This window comes from Lynx canadensis, chromosome D1, assembly GCF_007474595.2.
Source record: "Lynx canadensis isolate LIC74 chromosome D1, mLynCan4.pri.v2, whole genome shotgun sequence".
Classification (NCBI taxonomy): Eukaryota; Metazoa; Chordata; class Mammalia; order Carnivora; family Felidae; genus Lynx; species Lynx canadensis.
This window is the reverse complement of record NC_044312.2, coordinates 64409786-64430762: the sequence shown is the minus strand read 5'-3', so window position 1 is coordinate 64430762 and position 20977 is coordinate 64409786. Positions and strand designations below refer to the sequence as shown.

Here is a 20977-nt window from a genome sequence, read left to right as displayed (position 1 = left end):
ACTGGGGTCCATATGGGCACAGAGGAAACCTCATGGCTTCCACTGTTACTACGTGAAAACTCTGCCATTTCTCCCAAATTAGAGTGTAGCTGAGATGATCAGAGATTCCCAGAGAAAGTCTCTGAATCAGTTTCTAAGAGGGCCATTGAAAGAGAGATTCCTGAATGCTCAATGCCTATTCACCAGGGAGTCAGTGATGACTGGGGTATATGAAAATGTCAAGACTCAGGCATGACAACCAACATTCACCCAGACCACTAAACTCATGCTCTCTCAACTTCAACCTTCCCCCTGATAATGTCTTCTCTCTTGTTGACTGAAACATATCCCACAGAGATGCATCACACTCTTATTGATTGATATAGCTTCAGTTGAGAAGTCCAATTAAACTACTGTTTTTACACTCAATAACTGCCATTTTGTTCCTTCACAGGAAGGTGTGAGGGTTAGTTTTTATTTGACATTTGTAAAACCCATAATCTACTTGGAGAAATAAAGAACAAGATTTTTTAAAAATGGAAAGATTAGTTTATGGGTTTCAGCACTGCATAAAACTCCTCTCTAACCAAATCAGTCCCTGGAGCCTCACCAAATTAGCCCCACATAAGGAGCTTCATTTTATTCAGTAAGTGCATATTAATTATTTTACTTCCAGGCACCATTCCAGAGGCTGGGCATGTAGTGAACATGCCAGACATGGTCTGCGCACTTACAGAACAGTCTAATGGGGAAGGTATGATGAGTAATGACAAAAGTACAGAGTGTCATGGAAACAAATACTAAAAAAACCTACCCTCCTAGTCCAGGTCTCAGATACAAATTCTCTGAGGCAGTGGCATTTATGGTGGGATCTAAGAGCTTAGTAGGAGATAGCCAGGCAAAGAGAAGCCAGCCAGCATGTATGATAATTTTGAAACATCTTTTCATGAACTGACTGAACTGGCTTGAAAACCTTTGTCCTAATTCCTGCTTGGCCATTATTCAGCTATGTGAGCTTAGCTGAATCTCCTAATGGCCCTCAGTGCCATGGGCCAAGTGAGGATTTCAGATTACAGAACCTCTAAGGTTCTTTCTGGCTATTCAATCACAATACACAGATTACTATCGAGTTAGTACAGGTAACAACTGCTTTTTTGAACAATCTTTAAACAATATACTGTAGCACACGATATTTCCAACAACAGGGTAGATGCTCACAGAAACTCCTCCAGGTAAAAATACTGGATTACAAAATCCTTTTCTTTTTTTTTTTTTTTAACATTTATTTATTTTTGAGAGACAGAAAGATCATGAGCAGGAGAGAGGCAGAGAGAGAGAGGAAGACACAGAATCCAAAGCACGCTCCAGGCTCTGAGCTGTCAGCAGAGAGCCCGATGCAGGGCTTCAACCCATGAACCATGAAATCATGACCTGGGCCGAAGCCAAGACACTTAACTAACTGAGTCACCCAGATGCCCCTACAAAATCATTTTCAATGCATGGCAGAGCTGATGGGACAAAAATTCAATTTTTCAGTGGCCAGAAACAGTAAGAAAGTATGAATCCATGGAGGTAAGTAAGCCCTGGAACTGGAGCTTGAATGAAGGTAAATGTGAATCTCTAGTGGTTTAGTGTGTGGTTTTTAGACGACTGTGGGAGAACCCTGCATAAAGCTGGAATCCTAAAGATTAAGGGTCACATCCTTAAAGGATAAACAAAAAAGAACTTCTGCCCTGCATAAGTAGAAGCTAAAGATATATCCTGTCCTCGACTTGCTCTAGGGAAAGCAAGGAAAAAAAGTCTCCCCTGCCAATTTCTAACCATTAATACAAGCCTGCACTTATACATTTGGAGCCTATATTCACCCTACTTCTCTGTTGCCCCCAAACCCTCAAGCTCAAAATTCAGTTTAGAATGGTTCCCTGTTGGTTACCTCACAAATCATCCCTGAAGGAATGCACTTTCAGAGTGCAGAACATGAAGCCCAGAACATGAAATTTTCTACTGACAAAGTTTCAAGCCATATGAACTCACAATCACAAATCATTAAATATAGGAGGCAACAAGGCATGATGAGTTAGTCAATGGAAATACCAAACAAAAAAATCAGAGCTACAAAGATTATAGCTGGTGCGGTTAGGAACAGAATATAAAAGTAACTTGTACATAATGGTAGAAGAAATTAAAAAGGGAACTGAAAGTATGTTGAAACAAAAAAGGATACTATTAAAGATACTAGGCAAGTGTGGAAACACCGCAAATGAAACTTTTACAAATGAAAAGAGGTAAATGGGTGAGAATTTTCTAGAACTGATAAAAGAAACAATCTCATATTCAGGAACCCTATAAATCAGTCTGAATAAATAAAAATAGCCACTTAGCAACGTTAGCAATTAAACTATGGAACACTAAAGAGGAAAGCAAGATATTGAAAGCAAAGGAAAAAAAACTGCATACAAAGGAATAAACATTATACTAAACGTCAACTTCTCAAAGGCAAATGGAGGTCATATGACTATGGAATGATAGCTTTGTAATGCCAAAATCATTTTTGGCAATGCCAAAAACCCTATTTTTATACCCAGAAAAACATTCTAAAAACAATAGCAAAACAAAGACATATGCGGAACTGTGGCTTTCAATTGAAGGTTATTGCCAGCCTACAGATACCCTAAGGAGGCTATGTAGGGGAATAAATATGCCAACCTTGCTCCCTTCTCTTCCTCACTACCTAAACCTCACTACTAGCCAGAGACTAAAAGAGTTATTTTCAGTTCAAAGAAAAATAAACAAACCCCAAAGCCTCCAGGAGCACCAAGGAAAAACAAAAGGAAAGTAGCCAAAATAATCCCCCAACTAATTTTATAAAACAAGAATTACCTTGGTTCCAACCCAGATAAGAACCATATGAGAAAGTAAATTACATGTATCACTCATTAGCATAGATTAAAAAAAATGCTAAACAAAATACTAGCAAAGTGAACTTAATATGCAAAATAGGTAATATATCAAATCTAGTGTGGATCATACCAGGAATATAAGATTGGTTCAATTAAAAACTTGATCAATGTAATTGAGTAAAATAGCAAATTATAGCAGAGAAAAACCTCACAGGATCACAGCATTTGACAAAACAAATGTTTATAATAAAAAGTCTTAGTCATGAAGGAATGGAAGGATACATTCTTCTTCTTCTTCTTCTTCTTCTTCTTCTTCTTCTTCTTCTTCTTCTTCTTCTTCTTCTTTTGAGGGATACATTCTTTTTTTAAAAAAAATTTCTTTAATGTTTATTTATTTTTTAAAGAGAGAGAGAGAGAGAGAGAGAGAGACACAGAGTACGAGTGGGGGAGGGGCAGAGAGAGAGGGAGACACAGAATCCGAAGTAGGCTCCAGGCTCTGAGCTGTCAGCACAGAGCCTAACGCAGGGCTCAAACCCACAAACTGCGAGATCATGACCTGAGCGGAAGTCAGATGCTTAACCAACTGAGCCACCCAGGCGCCCCAAGGGATACATTCTTAATATGGTAAAGACATCCACAAAACATCTACAGCAAAATTATATTCTATGAAAATGTTAAAAACATTTCACTTAAAAGTAGGAATAAGTCAAGGATGACTACTACCATAATTATTATTTGGCATTATACTGGAAATCCTAGTTTGTAAACTGAATTAAAAAATAAATAAAAGCATCCAGATTAGAAAAAAACCCCACAAAACTATCAAGCCACATGTCTGATTATCTATAAAGAAAATTCAGAAGATTCTACAATCAAATTATAAGCATTAATAAGAATTTTACAAGATTGCCAAATTGAAGATAAATTTAAACTGCATTTATATAACAACAAAAGTTAGAAAATGCAATTTTAGAAAAAATACTATGGTTGACCTTTGAACAATGTGAAGGTTAGAGTGCTGACCCCCCCAAAACTTACCTATTAATAGACTACTGTTGACTGGAAACCTTATTGATAACATAGTCAATTAACATATATTCTGTATGTTATGTTTTATATATTGTATGCTTACAATAAAGTAAGCCAGATAAAAGAAAATGTTATTAAGAAAATCATAAGGAAAGAAAATACATTTATAGCACTGTATTGCACTTACTGAAAAAAAATCCATGTATTAGTAAACCTGAGCAGATCAAACCTATGTTGTTCAAGGGTCAACTGTACCTAAAATAATGAAAAACATGGCACCTACCAATAAATCTAACAAGAGACATGCAAGATCCTCATGAAGAAAATTATAAGCCTCGAATGAAAGAATTTAATTTAATTAATTAATTTATTTCAAGTTTATTTATTTATTTAGAAAGAGCGCACCCACAAGCAGGGGAGGGGCAGATAGAGAGGGAGAGAGAAAGAATCCCAAACAGGCTGTGCAATGTCAGCACAGAGCCTGATATGGGGCTCAAACTCACAAACCGTGAGATCATGACCTGAGCTGAAAACAAGAGTCAGATGCTTAACTGACTGAGCCACCCAGGCGCCCCTAGAATTTTACAGAAATAAATAAATGAAACAAAATACACTATGGTAATGAATAGACTCAATATCATAAAGATGCACAATTTCCCTAATCTACAGACTTCATACAAGTCCAAATACCAGAAAGAATTATTAATTTGACAATTTGATGCCAAAATTTATGTGAAAAGTCAAGTACCAGCCAACTGAATTGAAGAAAAATCAGGCTGGATGATTGTTCTTTCTGATAGTAAATCTTATCATAGAATGATAGTAATTTGCAAATTGTGCTATAGGTAGATTTAGTGAAAAAGAACAAAACAAAGAAAAAAGACTTCAGAAACAGACTCTTCGCTCTGCTCTCTCCAGCTCTTTCTTTCCTTTCTTCATTCTTGTGATAAGGGCCAGCAAAACTGAGTGCTACACTTTGCTTATGTGAGTATCAGGACAAAGCTGGCACCAGTATCTAGTGCCATGAGAAGAGAAGATGTCTCTTGGAACAGCCAAAGTGTGGGTGAGTCCCCAGTTCACAAAGGCAGACAAGAGTGAAAAGACTACTAGTGTGGGTATTTGATCACCACACAGAGATTTTTGCGTGTTCTCTTCCAGAGCAGGATGAGAGCCTTTCACTTACTGGGCTCCAAATTCAAGCTGGATCATCATCTGAGCTGAGGAAGGATTATGGAGCTTGGTTTCTTTGGATGCCAAGGCAGAGAAAGAAAACTATGCTGGCCTCAGAAGGGCTCGCATTCTAGAAGATGTGCGAGCAAAGTTGCCTGAAGGAATCTGGACCGATGTAAGAAGCAAGTGGCTCTAAAATATCAGCATTACCCAAGAAAGTCCAGTTTTCCTTCTATTTCAGCAGTGTCAATACATGTCTGCAGGAGAGTGATAAGGATGTAAATGGAGTAATAATATCACCACTGCAATCTCATTTAAAATGTAAACATGGGTTTGTGGTGTCATTGCCGTAGCCCTTCAGACCTCTCTCCTGAGCTCTAAATTGGATTTGACCTTCCATTGATTAGCTTTGCCAATATCTGCAGATCTTTTCAGACTGAACTCCCTGTCACTTTGATTCTGTATTTACAAATGTGGTACAAACTCTTGTCAACCATTCTCACTTCTGGGATTCAAGTTGAAGATCTGATCATGGGAAATGCAACTGAGCTGACCTGGGCACACAGGCAAGGACATAATGCTCTCAGAGAGCCTGGCAATGGTCTCGTAGCTGCAGATTACAGCGAATAGGATGCCAGGATCCATTTAGCACAAATAACCTAAGAAAGCTCTACAGAAAATGTGGCAAGGAGGGCAGATAATATCTACTGCCAGTTAGGGAATAGCTAAGAATTAGAAAGTAGAAAAGAGAGAATGTTGCTCTTTAATACTGTTTTCATGAGCAATTCCGGGAACTTTTAAAATGAATACTATTAAAGGTCCGCTTCTGGGAAGTTACAAGGAAGGTTCTGAAACAACAGCTATCCAGACATGGAAGTGAATTTTATACTTTGCCCCCAAAATAAAATAAGGTGTAAGTAATCTGTATGCATGCGGACCAAGAAGCCTCCCCCCAAATGGAGAAATGCTGGACTTACATTGGTGACATACTCGATATCCTTCCAAAGGATGCACTCCCTGGGGAAATCAGCCAAGTCTAAGAAGTGATCCACCACCACTTGGCCGATCAAGTCATGGCGAGAGAACCTGTCAAAGTCATACACAGAGAAGTGAAGCTTCCGTGCTGCAAGGTCATTGTAGGGAACCGGAAACAAAAACACTTCATCAAACACAGGGTTTAGGGTCTTTCTGTGCACTTTAGTCTGGTGTTTTGTTTTCCGATCAGGAAGCAAATAGATCTTGACGTAAGGATCTGAAGTCCCAGAGAAGTCCTTGGCGGGCAAATTGACAGCTTTGTGAATCTTCACTATGAGCTGCTCTAAGTCACAGTCATATTTCAAAATGAAATTCAGTTTCCCACAGGCTTTGCTGTTACTCCTTGTCCCATCATCAGTATCTAGTGACCTCTGCTTATATAACTCCGGTTTAATTCGGCCAATTCCAGTCAACTGTTCCTGTTTTTGAAGCTGCTGGATATTGAAGTCTGGGTTTGACAAGTTGAGCTGTCTCCGGATTGAATTATGCCTTGAGTGAGGAGGAAAAGAGAAGAAAAGTTACAACCCCAATAGCTACGGGTCTTCCAGAAACTTGTGCCTGGGCTCGAGGTAGTCAGTTATGCACTGTTAAAAGCTCAGATCCGTGGGTTTTTGTTTTTTGTTTTTTTTGGCCTAAATTCAAAAGGCTCATCAATGTGAGTAAGCTGTTCCCCAAGGCTTGAGGCTCAAAATCGAGGCTTGGTATCAGGAAACAAACCTACTGCCACATGACCTTGGAGCTGTAAAGGTTTAATGCACTTTCTAAACTACTATGCCAATAAAGAAGCCTATTCAGTTGGTGGAATGTAAAGATTTGTACAAACTGCTTTAAAAATAAAATTATTCACCTTTTATATATAATATCATCCTGAAATTGAAATAGTTAGCTATGTGTTGTTGCCTTAAGAAGAATGCATCTGTCTCTAAATTAGATAGAATTTCCTGTCTCTGGCTTATAACTTTATTGGTAAAGAAATTCTTACTGGTTAAAATGAAAGCATTTCACAAGAGCACAGTTCTTGCTCTTGTGAGAATGTAGGTGACAGGATGTGTCCGCTTGTGCTGGACTGTGTTGGCTCTGACAGGTGCCACTGGCAACTCCATGACAGTGCTTCTGTCATACTATGTGGGTGATTAGTGATCAGGAGCAAGGGCTTTATTTCTGCAATAAACACTAACAGCATAACAATTAAAGGTAAGCTACTACAAACGTATACAGGAATTCAAAGAAGGTTGGATATTGATATTGGCAAAGTGAGTATCTGCTGACAGAATCTAGTCTTAACCCTAGAAGCTTTTTGGTTTGGGTTAGTAGTGTCCCGGAAATTCTCTATGAAACCTGCCTTATCTGTGCGAGTCCTCATAAATTGAGAGTAGTCATTACATACAAGGTTGTTTTCCATATTATTTTTGTTTGTTTTCAGCTCAGAGTCATTATACCATATTTTTCTAGTGTCTCCCAATAACCTTAATTAAAGTAGCCTCTGTCCACCAGTAGGTGAAAGGGAACAGCCAGGCTGTCTCTGAGGGACTTACAAATAGTTCGAGAGGCAGAGTAAACATTGTCTTCTTTTCCTTTCTTGAGACTACTTTATGAAATAAAGATGGAAAATGGGATTAACAGACTCCCAAACATGTCTGAAATTATTCGCCCTGGTAACACAGATGTTGTTATACTAACCATTCCTCTTCATCCTCCTATGCTCAGCATACCTTCCTATGCTTCAGCAACCTATGCTCCTGGTCACTAATTAATCACCCACATGGTACAACAAGAGCACAATCACAGAACGATCACATGTACCTGTCGGAGCCAACCCAGTCCACCGCAGGCAGACACATCCCAGGCATATGCATCCCCATATGTGCAAAAACCATGTGGTCTGAAAGATTCTGTTGTCAGATTTTAATTTCTTACAAAGAAATCCACAATCTTAAGTTTTCTCTGCATCTTACGATTTTTCAAGTAGGGGGAGGGCAGTCAGGGGATGCTGCTAAACACCTAAAACCAGCTGTCTGTGCTCATACAGCTCAGTCACTCCCTTGTCCAGACATTGACCCTCTGCAGTGCTGGAACAGAGCTCCAGTCTCACTCTACTGGGATCTCTGGGCAGAAGGGACTGGCAGGGAACAGCACATGTCCAGCTCTATGCAAAGGCCATAAAGGGGTGGTACCAGTTGTGGCCCCTGCTACTGATTTTTCCCTCCAGTCTAGATTCAAACAAGGGCCCTACTTGGGGCTGGTGTCAGTTCCCACTTACAACAAGCCATTCCAAGAACCGTCTAGTGATGCTGTTTAAATATTAAAAGTGCTTCCTTAAGGCCCACCTTCTTTGGACCAATGTCTGATGGGACACCAGTCCTGGGTCTACACCGGACCCAACCCCGCCACTCTGCTACCACTTTTCTCCCAACCTGGTTGCTGAGCTGACTTTCTGTGCATAACAACCTACCTTTGGGTTTTTTGAGTACTGGCTTTAGACTCATCACAGCAACATTTTGTCTTATATGTAGGACTAGGCCTGCCATGCAAATTTTAATTTTAATTTAAAATACATGACTCTGTTTAGCAATGGCACATATTCTGTTTTACTTGTACATTTTCTTAGACAGTAAATCTGAAGAGAAGTAAGTCCCATGAGCTCGGCTCTTCCTAACCACAATGGATTGCCAGGGGGTTGAGGGAGTAGACTGGGGAGGGCATCATGAAGAGATCTTACTTCAAAGACCAAACAAGATCCCAACCGCACAGGATGCCTCCATTCAAAATTCTGATATAGCTGAAGATTCCTTTTAAAAACCAAGCACAGATATGAACACTATTATCTACCCAAATGTTTTCCATCACTAGTTTCATTCCCAATACTTCTTCCTCCATTCAGGATCACACTATTAGGGAAACAGTTGAATCCAACCAGAAGGTGGTGGCTTAAAGCAGACAGCACAGACTGTAACAGGCCATGACAGTTCTCACTCCCTGGGGCTCTCTTTCAATCGCTTTCAATTTCCTTTCAGGAGTGAGTCAGGGATTACCAGAGTTGGGGGGCGGAGGGGTGGGCGGGTAGACTAAAGAAGCTCAAAGGAGTAGGAACCAGGGTAATTCACCACCTCCCTGTATAATCTCTGCAGCTCTCTTGGCTGAGACATGAGCAAGTACAGCACGGAAGCTGCCGCAGGGATGAGAAGAAGACAAAGGAGAAGAAATGGAAAATCAATATCCCATAATTTCATAGGCTATTCACATGGAGGTGGGATCGAAAGGCAAGTCCAAAGCAAGAGAAAGGAAAGATATGGAACAGAATATTGTGATCTGGCCCCTGTCACCCCAGGTGAGGTGGTTCTAAAAATGGTCAAAGGAGGTGGCCCTTGACTACAGTAGACCACAGGAATCCAGGGCAAGGGTCTGGAATTTTAATGCTACAGAGTGAGTGTGACAAGGAGAGATCTGAAGCAGACAGTCCTCTGAGTAGGTCTGGGGAGTCCTGTATTTTGGTATTCTCAGGACTTAATGTGCACAATTAAAGGAAGGAAAAGAAATGGTTTCCAAAGACTGGGGGTGCAAAGGAAAGCTGAGAGATGGGGTCCTCTGTAAATAAGTCACACTCTGACGCTGTCTTAGAGAAGCCAGCCACTGGGATTGAGACCCTCAGCTCCCCCTACCTCCCACTTTTCCTGAGTGCAGGCAGAGCACATTTTCCTGTTGTGGAGAAGTGAAAGATCAGGGATGTGTTTGTCCCAGATCTGAGGTGGAAGATTGGTGGTTGAGCCTGGAGAAATCCTTATTTCAAAGATGATTAACAAAATCTGTAAAGCAGATTTCCTACAACAAACTCAAAAACACTTTAATGCCTGAAGGAATCTGAGCCTTGTGCTGAGATGCAGCCAAGGGTCAGCAGAGACAGGGGCCCAGATATAAAAAAGCTTTTCCAGGGGCGCCTGGGTGGCTCAGTCGGTTAAGCATCCGACTTTGGCTCAGGTCATGATCTCACAGTTTGTGAGTTCAAGCCCCGTGTCTGGCTTTGTGCTGACAGCTTGGAGCCTGGCGCCTGATTTGGATTCTGTGTCTCCTTCTCTCTCTGCCCCTCCCCCACTTGTGCTCTGTCTCTCTATCAAAAATAAACAAATGTAAAAAGAAATTTTTTTTTTAATAAAAAAATTAAAAAAAAAAAGCTTTTCCTCCTCTCCTTTCCTCAAATTTGAGTTAGCTGGTTCCAAGGTCCCACTTTGAGTCCTCCAACAAACTCTTGGTCCCCGAACCATCACCAAAAAAGCCAACTACCTCCACTGGATTTTAAGAAAGAGGACATTACCACAATTTACCAAATACGAATGTGCAAAGCAAAGGGTCAGGTAGGGTGGAAGGCACAGACAGGCAAAGCCTAGCCACTGCCTGCAAGGAGTTGGCTGGCCAGGAGAGTGATAAAATAGTCAAACACTAACACACAGCAGGTCAGAAGAGGGAAAGAACTGACCAGATGTTAGGGAGCCACAGAGACAGATAGAGAGGCCTCTGGCTTGGGAAACTGTCATGGAGGAAATGGTACTCTCACTGAGCCTGGTTACTTAACTTGGCCTCATATTATCAGCTTCCAAGCTGGTGCTGTAGACCTCAGTAGGGAAATCAAGCAAGTTTCCACCTTGGCAACCAGCTCTTCAGCAGAATTGGATCTTCAACCCTTCTGTCCCCACAGCTTTCTCCTCATATATGCCAACATCTTCTGTCTAGGCTCTGGGTGAGAGCAGACAGTCATCATTCCCACTATCCTTTGCACCTCCAAATATCCTGTGCAACTACAAACAAATTACACTCTTCTACCTGCCATCATCTCAGTGACCCCATCTTAGAGGTGAAACTTGGCCTATCCCTTCCCTGGTTCTGGGGCACTAGTGTTGACAGAGCTTCAAGGTTCAAGGAAAGGAAAGAGAGAAGCAAACTATGATTTCAGAACCACATGGGTTTCTTTACTAGGTTCAAGTCGAGACAGGGAAGTTTGGAAACGCTGGGGATGGGATTGTTTCCCTTCTTGAAAACTCCCGAGGTGACAGAGAGGAAGAGGTTGGGTTGTCCTGAGCTGTAGGCAGACACGGAAGAGGTCTCAGAAGTGAACTCACTACAGGGCAGGAGGAAATGGGGATCTTTCTCAGTGCAGGATTCAGAGGTCTCCAGGGTGAGTGATATAAGAAAGATGTAACCATCACACCTTGGCCAGTGGAGGTGTAGGGTCAAGTGCAATTGGATATTCTGATGCATGACCTGCTTCCTCCCACACCTCCCAAGTTAAACAAGTTTGAAATCTTGGTGTCATCTTCCAATGTTTTATTCCCTATTTCTAAGATGATCCTATGTCCACCAACACCTTCTCTGAAGTAGCTCACAACTCATGCCTCTTTCTACTTTCATTGCTTCCAGGAGTTCAGACCTCATCATTATTGACCTGAATCAGCCACTATAGCCAGTCTTCACCCTACCTCAAGCCTCTTATACAGTCTTGCCAGAATGATCTTCTAGAAAACAATTTGACTACTTTAATGTGCATAATTGGAAATAGGCTCTTCTTGCCTATTTCCCCAACTAAGATGTGGACCTTTTAAGGTCAGGGCAATACATATATGTATGTGTATATATGCATATATGTGTATATATATATATATATATATATATATGTTTGTGTATGTATATGTATATATGTTTTTTCATCTCTTTACTACCAGTATATGATATGGAACTTTTCACATTGAAGATGCTTAATACAAGTGTCTAGAATAAATAGATGAATGCCAAGGAAATAACAATTTCCAATAATTAAACCCCAGTAGAGAAAATACACATTTATATCTAGTTTGAGAACCTCATGGGAGTTGAGAGAAGTCTAAGCAACTTCCATTTTCCAAGCTGTCAGTTTATTAAAATTTGGAGAAATATCTAAGACTCATCCAAAACACTGTTGTGTTTTAAATGTTCACATCTAAAAAATGTTTTCAACTCATACACACAAACATACCTTAATAGAACTGTGGTCCTCATAGAGTAATTACAACATTTAGTCTCAGCATACCACTTACTGGAGTTGTGGCCAGTGATGGGACCCGAATCTAAAGTTCAATAATTGTCGAGGTGCCTGGGTGGCTCAGTCAGTTAAGCATCCGACTTTGGCTCAGGTCATGATCTCACAATTCCTGGGTTTGAGCCCCACCTCAGTATCTGTGCTGACAGCTCAGAGCCTGGAGCCTGCTTCAGATTCTGTGTCTCCCTCTCTCCCTGATCTTTCCCTGCTCTCACTCTGTCTGTCCCTCTCTCAAAAAAAATAAACACTATAAATAAATAAATAAATAAATAAATAAATAAATAAATAAAGTTCAATATTTGTCACCTTCTTTCAACTCTGTCAGTATATTTCTGTGAATCTGTGGCTTGCTTAGTTTGGAGATAAGGCCAAAAGCCTAAGTGTAAGGCTCTGAAGTCAGGTAAGACTTGGGACAAAAGGCCTTCCACCGGCCTCATCCCATATAGGCCCTTCTTTGGTTTATACTTCTGGCCTTTTGCCATTCTTGTCAGTGGAACATGATAAAAGTGGCTGGATACTGATGAAGGTATTCTGTCAGCTATTCATGGAAAAAGTCTGCTCTAGGGGCGCCTGGGTGGCTCAGTCGGTAAAGTGTCTGACTTTGGCTCAGGTCATGATCCCACGGTTCATGAGTTTGAGCCCCACGTTGGGCTCTGTGCTGACAGCTCTGAGTCTGGAGCCTTTTTCAGATTCTGTTTCCCTCTCTCTCTGCCCCTCCCCCCCCCTCATGCTCTGTCTCTCTGTCTCTCTCTCAAAAATAAACATTAAAAAAAGAAAAAAGAAAAAGTCTGCTCTATGCCAGGGGCTGCACTAGGTGTTAGATATATAGGGAAAAACAGCGGCTATAGTTTTTGAGTTCACAGAACTCCTAGATTAGAGAAGGGGTACAGGCAACAATCAAACAAATAATCATTTAGTTAGAAAGAGAGTTTGATCCTGTGAAGAAATGCAGGCAAGGCGACATATGAGAGAATGCAGAGTGGGAGGGAGTGGAGGAAAGAGTACACACTTCAGAGAGGATGGTGGGGAGGCCTTTCTGAGGAGGTGATGCTTTAGGTGGGACATTAAAGCTGCAAAGGAGATGGAGGGGAAAAAGAAAAGCACTCCAGGCTGAAGGAACAGCTTGTTCGTGAAGGCCTCAAGGCAGGAAAAGGCAGGGGATACTGAAGGCATGGAGAGAGAGGCTAGTGTAGCTGGAACATGATGAGCTTTTCCAGGTAAAGCTTCCTAGTGAGTCCTTGTCCTCTGGGGCAGTGCTGCATGGTGCTGAGGTGGGGAGCTGACAGAAGTAGACTGTGGCAATAACACACAGGTTCTAACAGGCCTGATAAAGAGATGGCAGTGTGGTAATTGAAATTTTTATAAAACCAAAGTGTTATATAAGAAGTTTGAGACGACTTAATAAAACAGGTTGGACTTTCATCTTGGGATGTGAAGCAGGAAATGCATTAGATGCCTTGCAAAGGCTCCTTCTATTTTGAGGACCTAGGGATTTTTATATATTTGGAATAGAGATATTTAAAATGTTCTGGTATTGAAGCATTCTGAAAACAAATCCATATTTCCAGTATTATACAAAAGGGATTTCATCTAAAATTGAAAAGAATTAACAGGGACTTTGGAGGGTTCTAATAGTAACTGAGCTAGCTAGAAACAGAATGTTAATGTGCTTGATCGTGGGAAAACAACAGGAAGTCGTCCTGACTAGAAACCTTCTGAGAAGACAAAACTCATCTTTAGGGCATTCCATAGACATTGGTGGGAGCTGCACATATTCATGATCAAGAGGCCAGGAGAGGGTGAGCTTTCCAATGTCAGTGCTGTGACAGAAGCTATGCTGATGGACTGCAGGGACAGTGGGGATGCCCTTAACTGGGAGTCTAAGGCTTATGTGCTCTGGGTAAAGGAGCTGTCCTGGGACTCTGGGGACAAGTCCCCAGACAGCTGCAGGAAGGAAGCAGTAAGAAGGAAAGTGATTACAGTGAGGAAGTAGGAGCATTATAAGAAAAAAAGGAAGAAATAAGAACTAGCAGAGCAGACTGTTTAGAGCCATCTCAGCACAGTACCTTCTCCCTCCCCTAATCAGTATCGAGAACGTTACTTAAAAAGAATGTTAAAAATTTTGGAACGTGAAGGAAATTTCATTCATTTCTCTCATTTTGTCAGTAAAACTGTTTTGTGTGTGTTCATAAATAACACAATTCCTAAAGAATGAGAAGACCATATACCACTCATTATGATAAGACCATAACTAATACATATGTATTTCCCGACATAACCCATAAAACTAGGTCGGTAGTAATTAGGTAAGAATGTTTTAAATGCACAATGATACAAATTATCAGTATTAGATCAACACAGCTGGAAAGAGTTTAGTTTTCTTATGGTAGATCAGATATTACTAAACTTGATTTTGCCCATCAGAAAGATAATTACATGACTCTCAAACTAAAATAAATCTAAATGTAAATTCATTTTATAGAAATAATTCCTTCGCTTTCTTCTTTTTTTCCCCTTCTACCCAATTTCCATAAATCAGTGGTGAAGATACTACAATTTTCATTCTTTCTTTTTTAAAGTTTTTTTTAAAGTTTATTTAATTATTTTGGGGGTGGGAGCAGAGAGAGAAAGAGTCCCAAGCAGGCTCCACTGTCACCACAGAGCCCGATGCAAGGCTCGAACTCACAAACCATGAGATCACGACCTGAGCTGAAATCTAGGGTTGGATGCTCAACCAACTGAGCCACCCAGGTACCCCTACAGGTTTTATTCTTAAATGAAATACATTTCTTGATAAGTAGAGTACTTATATATTTTCCTAGAATAAATACTGTGATAATTATAGTGATATGATTGCTATCAATTCATTAGAATCATGGCAGAGTCCTCAGATCCATAATCTAATAAAAGCACAGTACTATCACCTTGTATTGATGGGACCTAGGTCAGAAAAATTAGCATTCAGAGTAAAACCGAATAGGAAACAATTTCAATGGATACTCCATCTGAAAGACTCCAGTTATTGAAATAGTGAAGGGATTTTATTACGAGTCTACACCACTGCATGAACGCCATGACAGCATCAAACAGAGCTCCAGCTATATTTAAGTCATATCTAAAGAGAAATCCTAGTGATAAAATCTGAGGAGTTCTTCTAAATCAAATGGCAAACAACCATCCATTTCCTCACAGAGGAATATTTTAGGTTTAGCTCTTTGATTCAGAATTGGAAATGATGCTAAAATAGGTTTGTGGAAAAATTAAATTATAAACTGTCATATTCCATCCCACTTAATGTGAATGAGCAGAGTCTCTAGGATAAACTCGATTAACATAAAAAAGGGTAAAATCTTACTTCCGTTTCTAGAGAACAAATAAAAAAGATTTTTAAAAAATGCCCCCAAACTGTGCTCGCACTCTCCAAATAACAGCACATGCTATTCCTCTGGCTATTGCAAGCAAATATTTTCATTTTAAAAAAGCTACTTCCTGTATCTCTTATCCTGAAAACTCCTGTCGAAAGTGAATTTTGATATCCGGGGATTGAGAATTGTCTGTGTAACGTGAAAGGCATGTTTATGCAACATCTGAGTCCTGGAAGAGGCCAGTCACAGGGGAATGATCACGACAAAAACAACACGGAAATCAAAATGGCCGTTCACGTTTTGGAATACTTACCAGGTGCCGCCTATGTAAAGCACAGGATGTGCACGTTACTGCTTCATTCTTAAAAGCACCTATATGTTGGTATTATCACTATTTCTCTCTCACAGAAGAGGAAATGGAAACATATGGAGGTTAAGTAATGTGTCCAGTATGTCATACATGTAAGTAAAGCCAGTTCACTTGACCCCAGAGCCCTGGGTTTTTATCACTGCACTACATGATTTCTCTACTGCTTAAAGCGGAGCATGCAGCCCACAGAAAGAAAGTCACCTGAGGCCTGGGTACTCTAGGCCTTACAAAGGCTGAAGATGGACAAAGACCTCCAACCACTTTGTGGACTACAAAGACAGCCTGTATGACAGCTAGGCTAGGTCAGAGGCACAGAGAATAAGTCCAATAGCACTAGGAGGATAGTGGGAAGAGTGGTTAAGAGGTCTCAGGCTCTGGTGTTGGTTGAATCAGGGTCCAAACCCTGAATGCATACCAATCTATGATGTTTTTACTTAAACTCTTTGACTTAAGTTTCTTCTTCTGTGAAATGAAAGTAACTTTTGCATCTCATGCAAAGTTGTGAACTATAATAAAACAATGCATAAAGTTCTTAGTACTTGTCATGGTTAATCTTGGCAATGTAACTATTATTATTATGGACTATTATTATTGTGGACCCTACACAGGGAACTCAAGAGAAGTAAGGAGCCTCACTGGAGCATAGGAAGCACCACATTTTCCCATATTCGCATCTCTGAAACTGAATGGACATGTGAAATTCCGGTTACAGGATCCTTGGCTAACCAACACTACTGCTGCCAATAGAGGGGAACGAGGTGGTCCTTGCCTTGCAGTCAGAAAGGAAGGGGGCATTACTGACCGGGCCGACGAGGTTGGCTCTGTGACTTGGCGCTGTACACGGACGCCATGGGCACAGTTCTCCTGGCCCCCCGCTTGGGTCGAGAGGGGAATGTCAGGGGAGGTGTGGCTGATCTTCATGGAAGAGTCAGGGCAGGGGGTGGGAGGGTCTAGGAAGCCCTCACTGTTCTCCTGCTCATTGGTCTCTGTGTCCGTGTAGTTAAGAGGTTCCCGATTGTCGTCTTTGCTACCAGAGAGCAGGCCTCGTTCTCGCCATGGAACCCAGCAGAGTTTCCAAGACACGAAGAGAGACACGCCAAAAAGCGCGAGGCCACAGGCAGTGACCACAAGGGTCAGCAGGCTCACTGAGATATCTGCAAAGAAGCAAAGATCAAAGGTCAGTGTGATTGCTCGTCCTGTGCCCATCCATTGCACAGTGCAGGCAGAATGACCCTTTAATCCATTCATCCCTCAGGAGCTGGCTGCAGGAGATAGGCCAGGGATGCTGCCGGGTCACCTGATTCTGGCGCAGGGATGGTGAGACTCAGACACAGCACAGAGAAAGTGACATGCAGGCCATGATTCAAAACAATGAACAGTCTGCTCTAGCAAGAGACGGGGTATATTCAGGGGGACTAGGAATGCCCTCCAAGTCAACTGAGACCCTACACCACTTCAATACAAATCATTGAGGCTTTGTGAGCAGGGCAGTTTCAACTGTCCTTAAAAATTACGCGATCATTTCAGAGAGCTGTGTAATGAAATTTGGGAATTGTTTAAGTAACAACTTTCTAATACAAGAGAAACTAGAGTGCTTTCTTTCTCTTTTTGACATTGACTTTTAAGGGTCTCAGCAAAATGAAGCTCAAGTCCTCTGAAGCCTCAAGAATACACCCATCCAGTGGCCAGGTACCTAGGACCCAGTGCTGACCACCGTAGTTTGGGTTTCCCCAGTAGCAGATCCTGAGACAAGTATTCAAGGGCAGGTGGTTTATTCAGAAGGGGAAGAAAACACAGGTAGGAGAGTAAGGAAGTGATCCAGGGAAGGCAGCCAGCGAAGGGGGCTTTACCAAGCCAGTTACCCAAGGGGCAAGGGGCTGGGCTATTTATAATGTCAGCTCCCTTCAGTCATGGACTGGAGGGCAGCTCTCAAGGGGCATTTCCCACCTGCAGCACGAGTGGCAAAGTAAGCTTCAGTGGCCAGAAAAATCGAACATTCAAATAAATGCAGGGGTTGGCCTTTGGAGGTGAGCGGGCATGTGCTGAAGTGGTGAGAGTGAGCAAATATGGCAAGGCAACCACGGCATCTGAGGCCCGGACTGTATGGCCTCAGCTAGGGTCCGTGGCAGTGCAGTGGCTGTGCCCTTAACGCCCAGAACAAAGCCCAACTCCCTCCAGGCTTCCACTCCACGCTACAGTAGACCCAGGGAGGCTAAGGCATCAACCTGAACTCGTTCCTGGGTGGCTGTAAGCCCTACTTTATTTATTTATTTATTTATTTAATTTTTTTTTTCAACGTTTATTTATTTTTGGGACAGAGAGAGACAGAGCATGAACGGGGGAGGGGCAGAGAGAGAGGGAGACACAGAACCGGAAACAGGCTCCAGGCTCTGAGCCATCAGCCCAGAGCCCGACGCGGGGCTCGAACTCACGGAGCGCGAGATCGTGACCTGGCTGAAGTCGGACACTTAACCGACTGCGCCACCCAGGCGCCCCTGTAAGCCCTACTTTAAAGGACACTCCCACCTGCCCTTACTGCACTCCATCACATGCAGGAGCTCCAAGGATTCTCCCAGGCTTTGCCTTTACTGTCCATCATCAATATTTGCATTGCTTCAGCCAAAGTTTTCTGAATGTCCATTACATGCCAGGTACTGGGCTAGGTTTTGGAGAGAGTACAATGGGGAACATGAAAGGCACATTCCATACCTTCCTCATAGACTCATATTCTCGTGAAGAAGAAAATTAGGAATAAGTTAATTTTCCAATATTAATTATCCACAGCATACCGATAATCCATGACATGAGACAACTGACATTTCTGCTGAGGCATGTGAGCTCCTACTGCAGGTCACTTACCTACTGAGTCACGCTGACCACCCACCATCCATGTGCTTTTCAACATGACTCTGAAGGTACTTGATCATTCTTATGAAATGATAAAGCAGTTTCCTCATGAAAAATGGCTCTTGAGAGAATGCCAGCTGCTAGGACTGGTGATGGAGCTAATGTATCTCCTCTACGCCTCCCCATCAATCTCTGCCTTTTCAGTGAAATAATATTCTGTCTCTGCTCGACAACACTGGGGCTCCAGTTTCACATGGGTAAGTAAGCTCAAATCTGCCACCTTTCTCTCCTCAAGTCCCACTGAAAGGGGATTAGCAAACTATACAACAATGTGAAACAAGGATGACTTCCATCAATCCATCAGTGAACCAGTATAACATTGAGAGGTTTCTAGAATTGTTTTAAAGGAAAATCCAATTAGTATTGAACATTTAAGACAAGCAAATGAAGGGACACTAAGGAAACAATAAAACTTAAAACTCCCAGGTGCAGAGAAACAAGGGCAAGGATGAGGACAGGGAGTAGAGTCAGTGGGGGCAGAGTAAAGGGCACTAGAAATCACACCTCATGGAGCCCCAACATGAGGTAGGAAGAGAGCGTGGTATGGCCACAGGCTCCATTGGGTTCCATCAGCTCACACGGGAGTATGGGAAATTCATCTGTGCAAACTCCTAGGATAGGTAGTAGTGCTCAGGACACAGAAAGGAGGAGACTTTATCCTCATTAATCAGCCACAGCAAACATCAACTCCCACCTAGTCCAATAAAACACAAAAACAAAACAGGCTCCATACCATAGTGAAATCCCTTAATACATTCTGTAATCCAAATGGAGGTAAAACTCCTATGTCCTGTTCATCACTGTGGCACTTTCCTAACACAGACACTACTAGAAAACACCAGCAAAGGCTGGGGTTGGGACACATTGGGAAGCAGTAGGTTTAGGAGTGTAATGTGATAATTCTTTTGTTATTCACCAAATATTCACTCTCTCCCCCCACAGTGCCCCCATACCAAGGAAAGAGCATAAATCCCAATCCCCTGATGTTGATTTTGTCCATGTGACTTGCTCTAGTCAATAAAATCCAAGGAGATATGGCCCATGCCAGCTCTGACCAGAAGACTCTTGGCTCCCACCTTCTGCCAGGAGAAGAAATCTTAAATAAAGCCCAGTCTTTCAACTTAGTTACTATCACGGGAAGACTTGTGGCACAGGCCCAAAGTCCAGAATGAGAAGCAAGCTTAAACCTTATCCACAGACTGGGGAAGAGCTGCAGCTGATCTACAAATCCATGAGCAAACCCTAGTTGATGCTAATATTTTGAAGGAGTTTGTTACCATGGCAAAAACAGTTGACTCATACACATGACCATATAATTTATTGTCCTAAGCTGGGACACCTTTAAGAGAGAGAGGTGTGATGTTAATAATCACTTGGGACAAGAGACTTTACCCAGTACCCAGGGCAAACCAGGGAATATGGTCACTCTGGACTTAAGCTCTGAACTCATCACTTTGGTACAGCATAACCTCTCAGGGTTGACGTGGCATAGACAACATGCTAAATAAATGAAATTAAATTAACCCACTTCTGCTAGTAACCATAGGGACCTGACCCAACACAAGAATGACCCAAGCTTGTTAGCTGACTCCCAGTTCATGCACCCAAAAAACAGCTTGCTCACCAGTCCAGTCATGGGGGATCTATGAGAGCAGGAATCCCATCCATCTCAGCATTGAATGCCAAGCAACTAAAAGAACACTTGGCACATTGTAGGCATTGAGTAAATGCCTGATGATGCCCACCTGAAGAGCTCTATGGCCACCTACTACTTTTACCGTGAATTATGGTTGTGTCCTATAAGCTCTAGAGGTGCTAGTCACATTCATAATCATTATAGATTTTTGTGCAGATAGGTATTAAAGAGAATTTCTAGTAAATGGCAGAAGTGATTTCTTCTTATTCACACAAAGGTACCATGTGGGTTAGCAATGGGCCAGGGAATGCCTTTGAGGAGAAACCAGTAGTGACCTACACAGACATACCAACCACAAAGCAAAATCATCTGGGCTTCTGTTTTTAAACAACTCAGGGCACCCTCTGGACACTTTTCTCTCTTTTTTCAGAAAGAAGTGTTAGAAAACTCCTGTTGAGTCACGAGGGCCACAGATACTACCCACCTCAGACCCATGACTTTAGGAAAGGGAGGAGAATCAGC

General features: G+C 41.9%; 1 protein-coding gene across 1 annotated transcript in view; it reads right to left on the bottom strand.

Moving 5' to 3' along the window:
* The window catches only part of SYT9 (synaptotagmin 9), a 199827-nt gene that overhangs the window by 125150 nt on the left and 53700 nt on the right, over positions 1 to 20977 (bottom strand). Inside the window, exons 2-3 of the mRNA XM_030333275.1 lie at positions 16715 to 17066; positions 6056 to 6602 (exon numbers count right to left, since the gene is read on the bottom strand). Coding sequence (XP_030189135.1) covers positions 6056 to 6602; positions 16715 to 17066 — 899 coding nt within the window. The remainder of the gene's footprint in view (positions 1 to 6055; positions 6603 to 16714; positions 17067 to 20977) is intronic.